The sequence below is a fragment of the Toxotes jaculatrix genome, chromosome 20 (genome assembly GCF_017976425.1).
Source record: "Toxotes jaculatrix isolate fToxJac2 chromosome 20, fToxJac2.pri, whole genome shotgun sequence".
NCBI classification, from domain to species: domain Eukaryota; kingdom Metazoa; phylum Chordata; class Actinopteri; family Toxotidae; genus Toxotes; species Toxotes jaculatrix.
Genome location: NC_054413.1, coordinates 21,208,931 through 21,218,196, shown reverse-complemented (window position 1 = coordinate 21,218,196; position 9,266 = coordinate 21,208,931). Strand labels below are relative to the sequence as shown.

General features: G+C 54.3%; 1 protein-coding gene across 1 annotated transcript; it reads left to right on the top strand.

Moving 5' to 3' along the window:
- Positions 1-2,179: 2,179 nt before the first annotated feature.
- Positions 2,180-7,475, top strand: mmp16a (matrix metallopeptidase 16a (membrane-inserted)). Its single transcript, XM_041065408.1, is given in 5 exon segments — positions 2,180-2,240; positions 2,243-2,341; positions 4,529-4,679; positions 4,948-5,063; positions 6,754-7,475. Coding segments are annotated over 5 exon segments (762 nt in total). The 3' UTR covers positions 7,089-7,475.
- Positions 7,476-9,266: the final 1,791 nt, after the last annotated feature.

Genomic DNA, 9,266 nt, shown 5'->3' with positions numbered 1-9,266 from the left:
GCAGTTTACCTGCTGAGATTATTCCACACCTTCCTGCAGCTGCAGACTGTCGTACGAGCGAAGCCTGCTCGCCCAGCTTTATTTCAGAGTGGGAGTGGGACGCAGGGCGGGAGGGGGACGCAGGGCGGGAGGGGGACGCAGGGCGGGAGGGGGACGCAGGGCGGGAGTGGGGACGCAGGGCGGGAGGGGGAACATTTTTCTCTTTTGTAAAGGATTCAAGTGGGTCGGATTTCACAGTTTGATCTGTTTTCAATTACTGGGCCGTGCTCAGAGGAAAATGCTGAACTACTGAAATCTACGGAGGCAGTAGGTAGAGAGTGAGCGAGGAGAGGATGAGGACGAGGGGAAATGAAAAAGAAAGAACGAGTCCAGAGAGAGTGGAGAGAGAAACAATGGGATTAGACAGAGAGAGAGAGAGAGAGAGACGCTCAAGAGACTGGATGAATGGACTGTTTTATTTAGCTTTCACTGTGAATGAGCCACAGTGTGATGATGTGCTGTCTCCTCTCTCGCTCTCTGTCTCTCCTCTCTCTCTCCTCTCTCCTCTCGTCTCTCTCTGTCTCTCTCTCTCTCCTCTCTCTCTCTCCTCTCCTCTGTCTCTCTCTCCCACTCACTCCCCCTCTCTCTCTGTCTCTCTCTGTCTGTCTCTCTCTCCTCTCTCTCCCTCTGTCCTCCTCTCTCTCTCTCTCTCTCCCACCCCCCTCTCTCTCTCTCTCCTCTCTCTCTCTCGCTCTCTGTCTCTCTCGGTCTCGTCTCTCTCTCTCTGCTCTCTCGTCTCTCTCCCTCTCTCTCTCTCCTCTCTGTCTCACTCCTCCTCTCCCCCCCTCTCTCTCTCTCCCCCCTCTCTCTCTCTCATCCCCCCCTCGCTCGTCTCTCTCTCTCTCATCTCTCTCTCCTCTGTCTCCTCTCTCTGTCTCTCTCTCCCCCTCTCTCTCTCCCCCCCTCTCTCTCTCTCTGTCTCTCTCTTCTGTCCTCTCTCTCTCTCTCTCTCTCTCTCTCTTCTCTCTGGTCTCTCCTCTCTCTCTCTCTCTCTCGTCTCTCTCTCATCCTCTCTCTCTCTCTCACCTCTCCTCTCCCCTCCCTCTCTCTCTCTCTCTCTCTCTTCTCTCTCCCCCCCCCTCTCTCTCCCCCCCTCTCTCTCTCCCCCCCCCCTCTCTCTCTCTCTCTCCCCCCTCCCCCCCTCCTCTCTCTCTCTCTCTCTCTCTCTCTCCCCTCTCCCCCCTCCTCTCTCTCTCTCTCTCTGTCCTCTCTCTGTCTGTCTCCTCTCTCTCTCTCTCTCTCTCTGTCTCTCTCTGTCTGTCCTCCTCTCTCTCTCTCTCTCTCTCTCTCTCTCTCTCTCTGTCTCTCTGTCCCCCCCCTCTCTGTCTCTCTCTCTCTCTCTCTCTGTCTCTCTCTCTCTCTCTCTCTCTCTTCTCCTGCCCCCCCCCCTCTCTCTCTGTCTCTCTGTATCTCTCTCTCTCTCCCCCACCCTCTCTCTCTCTCTCTCTCTCTCCCCCCTCCCCCCCCTCTCTCTCTCTCTCTCCCCCCCCCCTCTCTCTCTCTCTCTCTCCCCCCCCTCTCTCTCTCTCTCTCTCTCCCCCCCCCCCCCCCTCTCTCTCTCTGTCTCCTCTCTCTCTCTCTCTCTCTCTCTCTCTCTCTCTCCCCCCTCCCCCCCCTCTCTCTCTCTCTCTCTGCGGCCCCTCGCTGTGAGGTCAGGCCTTTTGGCCCCGGTGCTCGGTGCGTTCAGGAGGTGCAGTTGGCCGTTCATTGCCAAAGGGTGGGACGTCTCGCTGAGTCCTAATGTCTTTCACAGCTGGGTCTCCCCCCTGACTCCCTCTGTCATCAAGTTTCATCCAGCATCAAAAAGACACACCTTCCACTTGGCCGCGCTCACGTTTCCCCCCCGGAGAAATCGGAGACTCTTGGCGTCTCGTAAAGCTCCTGGTCACCACTGTGTCCCCGGCACATGATGGTTTTCCCAACATATATGTTCTTCCAGACCTGTGCGCGTAGCGACGGTCGCCGGGCTTTCCAGGCAACCGGAGCGAGTATATGTGGACGAAGACATCGCGGCTGTCAGAGCAGCATTCAGCCAGCAGTGTGTGTTGTTTGGTGTGCATGTATGAAACACACGCGTCATGTGTCGGGTCTCTGGTGTGCTGGGATATCACTGTGCATTCAGCCACATGTCTCTGAGCTCATGCTTTCCTCCCCTCTCTTCCAGGACCACTGGTTTTGGCGGGTGAGGGATAACTCGGTGATGCCGGATATCCCATGCTCATCAGCGTTTTCTGGAGAGGCCTGCCGCCCAAGATCGACGCTGTCTACGAGAACAGCGAGGGAAAGTTTGTGTTCTTCAAAGGTGAGGTTACCTGCTGGCCCAGCGCCGTCACATCCTGCTGATCCGCCGCTCAGGACCGCTCCACCCTGCTCTCCACCTAACGTTCCTCCACAGATGGTGTGTTTCCTGTGGTGGTGTCTGTGTGAGCTGTGTGCACACGCCTCGTTAGTATTCTGCAGACGGTTTCAGTGTCCGCCCGTCCGTCCTCAGAAACAAACAGAACGGCCCTGATCTTATCTGTGTGTGAGTCCAGTGGAAGCAGTGAAAGATTAAAGCACTGCTTTGCTCCACCATAATCCACCGGCTCTGACATTTCATGATCCCGGAGTTCAGGTTGGAGCTGCTGCTCGTCGCGGCAGCTGAATCCAGAACACCGAGACGTAAGGTCAGTGATGTCCAAAGCCACAAACACAGCAGGCCCGTAAACTGCTATATACAAACACCCCAGAGGAAGAGACGCAGGCAGAGAGGGCGATGATGACGGGAGACGTCGGTAAACAGTGAAAAACTACAAATCCTCACTGTTTGTGTTTTCCACCCAAACGACTCCTGAACACAGAGAGCCGGAGCTGTGGGCGCCGCCCCTGCGCTCCTCCTGATGGCTCATGGACTGACAGAATTCATCCTAACAAAATGCCATTCTTCATCTGAACTCACACAGCTGGTTTCCCAGAAGGCCTTGCTCTGCCCGTCCCCGTTTGGAATAAATAACAAGGAAGAAAATCAAGGTCCTCGTCCAAGCAGCCGGTTTGAATCTCCTGTCAGAGCGGGGGAATTCGGCTAAGACAGAGGCACAGACGGAGTCCTGGCTGAGACGCTGATTGGCTGCTGTTTAGGCGTCAGTGAGCAGGTGAGCGAGCAGGTGAGCGAGCAGACGCCGCGTCAGGAAGAGATTCAGCACGTGCTCATTCCTACAGAGCAGCCCGGTGCCAGCATCCAGTCCGTGTTTCCCTTGTTCTCCGACGCTGCTCGTTCAGGCTCAGCTCACGGTTTGAAGAATGGATCAGTCAGTGCTAATGCTACAGGATCTGTCCATGGCTCAGAGACAGAGAGACAGAGAGGGACACCTCAGGATTCACACACACACACACACACACATCCATCATGATGCTTTCACCTGCTGACAGTCGCTGCTTTTCGTGTCAGAGGACACACAGAGCTGCTGGTTTCATTCACCTGAGGCAGGACGTCTGAGTGTGTGTCCTCAGTCCCCCGGTCTGTCTCAGCTTGGTGCGGACGCTGTATACTGAGGACAGATAAGAAGACAGTTCCTAGCAGAAATGCAAAGATATGTTTGAGGTCGTGTAGAAACAGTGTCCACAGTGATTCGTCCTCCACAGAGCGAAGACGGTAAACGTGTCCTGCTCACATCCTCTGTTTGTACATGTGTCAAACGGTCCATGTTGGCCTGGACACAGACTGTTGACAGCAGCAGATTGACTCCTCTAAGTACTCGGTCACCTGGGGACACAGTGAAGTGAAGCAGGTGCCTGGTTCCTACCTGAGCTCTGAGGGTGACGCTCAGCTGATGTATCACACCAGTGTCTTCACTTTACTCTGAGGTTACTAGTCTTTAAACACCTTTTAGTCTGGGACAAGATGCATAGAAGCAGGGATGACAGAGGGAGACGCTCCTCCACTGACACGAGTCGGAGTCGACTGTCTGACGTCACCTGGCTCACCTGTCCTCACCTGTCCTCAGCTGTGCAGAGAAAGCAGCTCACAGCACGACGTGTAAGGTCCATGTCCTCACTCTGTTACACCTGAGCGTCTGGTGAGAGTGAGGATGGGCAGTGTGTGTGTGTGTGTGTGTGTGTGTGTGTGTGTGTGTGTGTGTGTGTCAGTGTGACCCAGAATGAGTGGAGCGTTGTAGAAGGAGGTGAAATGACAGGAATTTCCTCTCTGAGAGGAGGCCACTACAGGTCTGTCCTCCCCGTTACAGTCAACCAACTCCCTGTCCCCTCCCCCCTTCCTCCTGGTACCTAACCCTAACTCCTAACCCTAAACTCCCAGACTTCCTCTAAACAGGGGCGAGGACAACCTGTCACCACGTCTGTGTCCTGTTTGAAATGAGACAAACCTCATCTCTGACAGACGGCAGCAGGCCGCAGCGCGCCGACAGGTCAGCTGCGAGGCTCGGGGCCCGGTTTTCCCTGCTGCTACCTGTCCTCCTCCTCCTTCTAATCCATTTTCCCTCTCGATGTGCAGGGAAGCAGTTCTGGGTGTTTAAGGACACCGTGTTGCAGTCCGGATACCCCAAGGACATCACCCAGTTTGGCCACGGCATGCCGGCCCAGAGCATCGAGACCGCCGTGTGGTGGGAGGACGTGGCCAAGACCTACTTCTTTAAAGGGGACAGGTGAGCGTGAATGGAGGACGAGCTCTGTCAGGTCCTGAATCATCATGTGATCCCAGAGACAGTGACTTTATGATAAAAGGTTTTAGAGTAAATGTTCGTCATAGTTTTAAATAAAGGTTTTTTAATGTGTCCCAGCAGCTGCCGTCATGTCCTGTGAGAACATCATTCAGTGTGATTCCCTGACTCTCGTCTGCAGGAAGCTTTAAACAGTCATGTGACGTTTCCACCTGCTTTCTCTTCCTGCGGCTCATCGTTTGTTCCTGTTCAGGTACTGGCGCTACAACGAGGAAATGAGAACCATGGACCCCGGCTACCCGAAACCCATCACGGTGTGGAGAGGTGTGCCTGACTCGCCGCAGGGGGCCTTCGTCGACAAAGCCAACGGTACGATCTGTCCTGCCCGGCACTCTGGTTTGGCAGTAACAGCACGGTTCACGTGCCAGGCGGCATTGATTGCAGCCGGTCTCTGGCACACGCTGTGTGGGACGTAAACTGGGGGGACATCGATTGAAATGTGCCCCAGTTACTCCAGCGAGTCTTAGTGGGTGGCAGGCGTCCATGCACGCAGCACCGAGGCAGCCAGGCTGAGAAAGAGTGTTTGTGTGTCTGAATTGTGTCACAGTCAAAATGTTCCAGAATCCGTCCGTCCTGCCATAAGACCCAGTTGGAGCAGGATTGTGGAAAGCAGAAAGGACAAGACCACCGCTGGGCGCTCATTCCGGTTTAAGCCAGTTGGGCCTCGCCGAGGGTGGAGAGGCGGGACTTATACCTCTCACAGAGCTCACCCATTGGCCACTCAGATGGTGTGAAGGGGAAAATGGTTTTTCCCATTGGATGAATGACGCCAGGTGGGCTTGGACCTGGTCTTGGCAGCTCCCGGGTTGGAAAAAGGAGGGCAGGTGGTGCTGAACGCTCAGGCCATCTGCGCCGCGGATCCGCTGCCAGATCCGTAGCCAGGCGTGTCTGCCGGCAGGGCCAGGTGGAGCGGGCATCAATCAGAGCATGAAGGGTGGAGTGATATCCAGGGGGAGGGTGGGTGTTAGTGAGCAGAGACAGTGAGGCGCGCTCAGAACACTGACCCAGATCAGCAGCAGCTAACTGAGCACGCCGCCGCCCGCCGATGACACCGTGTTAGAGGCAACACGTTTCAGAGCGGGGGCCCCGGGGCCGGGCCGACCCCGCTCTGACCCACCATAGCTCCGCCTGCTTCGCCTCTGCTGCCAGGTTAGAACCACAGCTGAGATGATCAGAATATCACACGTTCAGTCTGCACCAACAGAAAGTACAAGTTTGTGCTGGTTCAGGTTCAGACTGTGGGAGACGATCAGGACGTCCTGCTGTCCATCGTCTCGTCTCAGAGACGTAGCTCGGTGATTTATGGAATGGAAGGTGAATCAGCTGGAAGGTGTGAGCTGCACACAGACACACACAGATCACAGTGTGGGGACGTCCAGCGTCCTCTCTGGTGAAGACACAGCTCTGGATGTTTGACAGACAGACACTGGTGCTGGATCAGAGTCACAGGTGATACCTGATAACACAGGTACCATTACAGTATTGAGAGGACGTGTCCCCCTGTGCAGACACACTCAGCTCTGTGGACATCTTTGTGCTGTTGGACCATGTCCTCTCCTTCACAGACTTCTGTTCTTCTTCACATCCTCCCTGGAAACATCTGATGGATTTAAGAAGCTGTGTCCTGCTTCTGTCCAGCTTCCGTCCCTCTGCCCCGTCCTCCCAGAGTCTGTGACGTGGCCACGCGCTCCGGTTACAGAGTTGTTTGTCCATGACGTGTTGTGCTGTGGTGAGACAGTAGCTGTGGGCGGTGGCTCCTGGCTGAGGGGGTTTTCTCTGTTATGAGCAGACATCATGAGTCCTGAGGGACAGTGATGAGAGTCTGACCCCGCCCCTCACACAGCGACCAGCTGCTGAAGGGTTTCCTCCTGTTCCCTGCTTCACTCACAGGGAAACACTGTCCTGCACTTCATGTATTTGACAGATAAAGTTTTGCCGTTCAAACCGTGATGACCTCTGATGACCTCACTTTTCTCTCCGCTCTGTTTCTGTGCCTCAGGTTTCACCTACTTCTACAAGGGGAAGGAGTACTGGAAGTTCAACAACCAGTTCCTGCGGGTGGAGCCGGGCTACCCACGCTCCATCCTCAAGGACTTCATGGGGTGCGAGCTGACGCCCATCGACCCCGCCCGCCCGCCGGCCGACGACGGCGACTCGGACGTGGTGATCGAGCTGGACAACGAGGCCAACACGGTGAAGGCGGTCGCCATCGTCATCCCCTGCGTGCTTGCGCTGTGCCTGCTGGTGCTGGTCTACACTGTGGTGCAGTTCAAGAGGAAGGGCACGCCGCGCCACATACTGTACTGCAAACGCTCCATGCAGGAGTGGGTCTGAAATGGAAGGACGGGAGGGTGGGGTGGGGGCGGGGGTGGGAGGAGAGACTGGTGCCCCCAGGATGACAGCCCCCACATTCACAGAGGAGGACAGTGGACTCTGGACATCTTTAGTACCACACACAGCCACGCCTCCTCTGTTCGGGCGATCTGATGGTTCAGACCCGTGCAAACAGTCAGACCGCCTGCCGGCGCCCCCGGACTTACAGTTGACTCCACTAACCCCCGGCCTTTTTAACAAACGGGGGACAGGGGGACAGTTTGTGGGGGACCTTTGCCTGAAACGACCTTCAGTCCCAGTCAAACAAAAAAAAAAGCGGGAGGGTTGGCATCACTTTGTATCTCAGACACTTGACTTCCTGTCCCCTTCCTGTTTTCTTTCTCTGTTGGACTTTCAGGGGGACGCGCTCTCTTCCCACAGGGCACTGCTTCTCAGTTTCATCTGTCATATCAGGTTGATTGTCATCTGCCCTCCCCCCTCCCCCCCTCGTCTTCATTCCTTTCTCAGTTTCTGTTGTGGTCTCTGACAGACGGGTCCTCACTGTTCCCTTTAACACGCTCCTGAGGAAGAGACCAAACTAAACCAAATAAAACCGATTTCTCTCCAAAGAGGACCCCACCTTGTTCCTCTCCTCTCTCTTTGTCCTCCTTCCTGTCCATCCTTCCTTCCCTCCTCTGGATCCCTGCGGGGAGCTCTGACTGTTGTGGCAGTCTGTTCGAGACACAGGGGCCAAATTATTCTGCAATATTTTAACTCGCCTTAATTATACATCATACGACTTGTGCTTGGTTTTGCTGTTCTTGATGTTTTGGTTTGTTTTTTTGTATACCACTGTTTGTTTGTTTGTTTGTAAAGAAGCTAACTGAGAGCTTCTTGCTATTTCTGGATTTTACTACGTTACCCAGAGATCTCAGCACTGGCTTGCTGAGCTGACCTGGACAGAATACGCAGCAGGCTCCGCCTGTACTGAGAGTAAAGTAAGGTAGCGATGTTGGAAGGTTCTGGAGTAAAGCCACTACTTTTGTGTGTTAAGATATTTGTTACTTTTATTCTTTGTATATTTGACACAGGCTCAGAGGGAGTTTGACGGTCTCGTTATCGATTTGCTGATGTGTTTTGTTTTCCGTCCTTGGCCCATATTCATCCAGAGTGGTCGTCCATTTTTTTAAAGAATCCTGTTGACTGCCTTGTTCGAGAGAGCTCATAGTTCCCAGAATGCTCTTGTCTCCTGACTGAGGACCCACAAAGTGAGACACCAAGTCAAGATCAGTGCCTGTGTCGACGTGCATGCAAGCATTTCCTGTACAGCCGGTTCTGCTCAGCGTGGCTTTGGATCCCCTCAGAGGCTGAGGAGGAAGTTTTCTCTTGAAAATACTGTTTGCTTTTATTTTTGTACATTTTAAGTGTTGCCCCCCCCCCCCCCCCCCCCCGGACCCCCGACCCCCGACCCCCGGTACAGGTGATTCAGGTGGTACATCTTTGGGAGATCTGACGGGTGATTGGCTCGGCCGCCCGTCCTGGCGAGCAGTCTTTGAATGTTTGTCTGTTTCCATGATCAGATACTGTTTTTTCTTTCTTTCCTGTTTCCTGGTTAGAACCAGTTGGACGTCTCACAGTGACTCCTTTGTGTAAGACTTTGGGACCATGGAGAAACGTGTCCTGACAGAATGAATAAATTGATCAACATACGATAACGAGCGGCTCGTCTTTTAAATTGTGTGTAGAGTGTGTCTGTGCTGTTTGTCCACACGTCCTCTCCGTCTCCTTCTCTGCTGCGTGATCCTGGATCCCTGCGGTGCAGAGCCGGACTGGATCCGTCCACGAGCCGCTGCTGTTTGTTCCAGCTTCACTGAGACAGATCTGACACACAGTGACTGACAGTAAAGACAGTGAGGTGAAGGCAGCTTACTGACTGTGGACACTGAGTGTGTGTGTGTGTGTGTGTGTGTGTGTGTGTGAGGGACTCATCACAGGACAGACAGAGGTGGAACATGTTTTTCCCTCAGGCTCTTTCTGTCTCTTCTCCGTCCGTCCTGTAAATATAGCTGTGGAGTGTGTGGGATTGTGTTCTCACTCGTCCTGGGGTTGTGTGTGCTGTGTGTACCCGTCCTTTAGCACTGATACAAGCACTTTAGTGTAAAATGTCAGTTAAGAGCTCTGTCTTGTGTTTGTGTGTGC